At 36.8% G+C, this 1337-nt stretch overlaps 1 protein-coding gene across 4 annotated transcripts in view; it reads left to right on the plus strand.

The window, feature by feature from the left end:
• Nucleotides 1–405: 405 nt before the first annotated feature.
• The window catches only part of LOC113823269 (uncharacterized), a 22071-nt gene continuing 21139 nt past the window's right edge, over nucleotides 406–1337 (plus strand). For 2 of the 4 annotated variants that reach the window (XM_070130962.1, XM_027375887.2), the window contains exon 1: nucleotides 406–450. In XM_070130962.1, coding sequence (XP_069987063.1) covers nucleotides 444–450 — 7 coding nt within the window. In that variant the 5' untranslated portion in view covers nucleotides 406–443. Of the gene's footprint in view, nucleotides 451–1061; nucleotides 1142–1337 lie in introns of those variants that run through there. The other 2 variants (XM_070131166.1, XM_070131280.1) reach the window with 1 other exon arrangement.

The following is a 1337-nucleotide window of genomic DNA, read 5'->3' on the forward strand; positions in this document are numbered from 1 at the left end:
AATGGGACAGACAGGTTCATCTCATGTTCTGAAGGTTATCACTTAATTAGTCTCTATTGAATTTTATACTCATCTTTTTATAATCATGTTTGCAATATCGAATAAGATAGTGTAAACCAAAATATCATTTTAATTGTAATGCTTATTGATTTATGAGAAGTGATTATTTCCAGTCAATCAAAAAATGCGTTCAGAGGTACAGGTTTTCTGCTTGTTTGGGGGTTATCGTCTTTTGATGAGTAATCCTATGATGTAAATAACTAACAGCCTTTATATATTGCTTCTCCATAATGCAACGCCCGTAAAATGAATGAAAACACGCATGGAGTAGTTCAACGAGGTTCACTAACATGAAAACAATTCAGAGGAACAGCGGTGTAGGGAAACCTTTGCCAGACAGCGCAGTGGCAGTGGTACGTTGCTGGCGCGAGGAAGGGAGAAAAATGTCAAGTGAGGAATAGCTATGGAGTTTCACTATAGTTTTTTTTTTATCTGCCTGAGAAAATTAATCTTCTGTTACAGTGATGTCGTTTCCGCTGAAAAGATATTGTTGTTTCTGGTAAAAATTCGGCCTTTGTGTGAAAGCGTGGTTCACTGTCAGAAAGTTGCTGGAGAAAACATGTTGAACGTGGCTTGTTTAGTGGTGGTGTCCGTTTCCACTCGACTGACTTTAGTTTATTTGGTGAAACTATTATCTCTGAGACAACTTTGAGCAAAATGGATGATACATTCATTCTCTCTTACTTGGTTTGTTGAATGTATTTTTCTTCTTTACTGATCGTTATACAAGAGAATATGCTAAGATTTAAGATAAACGAAGTCTTTTTTCATATCTAGCAAAGGTACTCTATTTCATTTCATACGTCAGTCATAGAGCATTGTGTCCATATCTGAGTAAGAGTTAAAATAAGAAATGCCATTCAAACTTCACTCAGCTAATAAACTACAAGAAAAGCAACTTGGTTATACTTGAAAAATTAAAAAAGGAAAAAGTGCGGCGAACAGCTGAGCGAGAGCGTGTGGTGGAAGTGTGCGGGGGGGGGGGGTATCCAGTTAGGAAAACACTCGTTTCTGTTCTTTCTAAAAACGTTTTTGCTCTTTTGGTTTTACGTTTTGTTGTGTTTCTTTCGAATACAAAACGGTATGTGTGGTTTTCAAATGGGATCTTGTCAACTACTGTGTGCGCATATTAGTTTATAGATTTTCATTGCATTGAGCAAGTTCTGGTAAGTTGGTATTTTATTATTATTAATTTTGTAAACTTCCAAAAGTCTTCTGTGAAACAGTGTGCATACGACTTTTCAGAAGACTGTGTGTGCGTGCGTGCGTGCGTGTGT

The sequence above is a fragment of the Penaeus vannamei genome, chromosome 1 (assembly GCF_042767895.1).
Source record: "Penaeus vannamei isolate JL-2024 chromosome 1, ASM4276789v1, whole genome shotgun sequence".
NCBI lineage: Eukaryota > Metazoa > Arthropoda > Malacostraca > Decapoda > Penaeidae > Penaeus > Penaeus vannamei.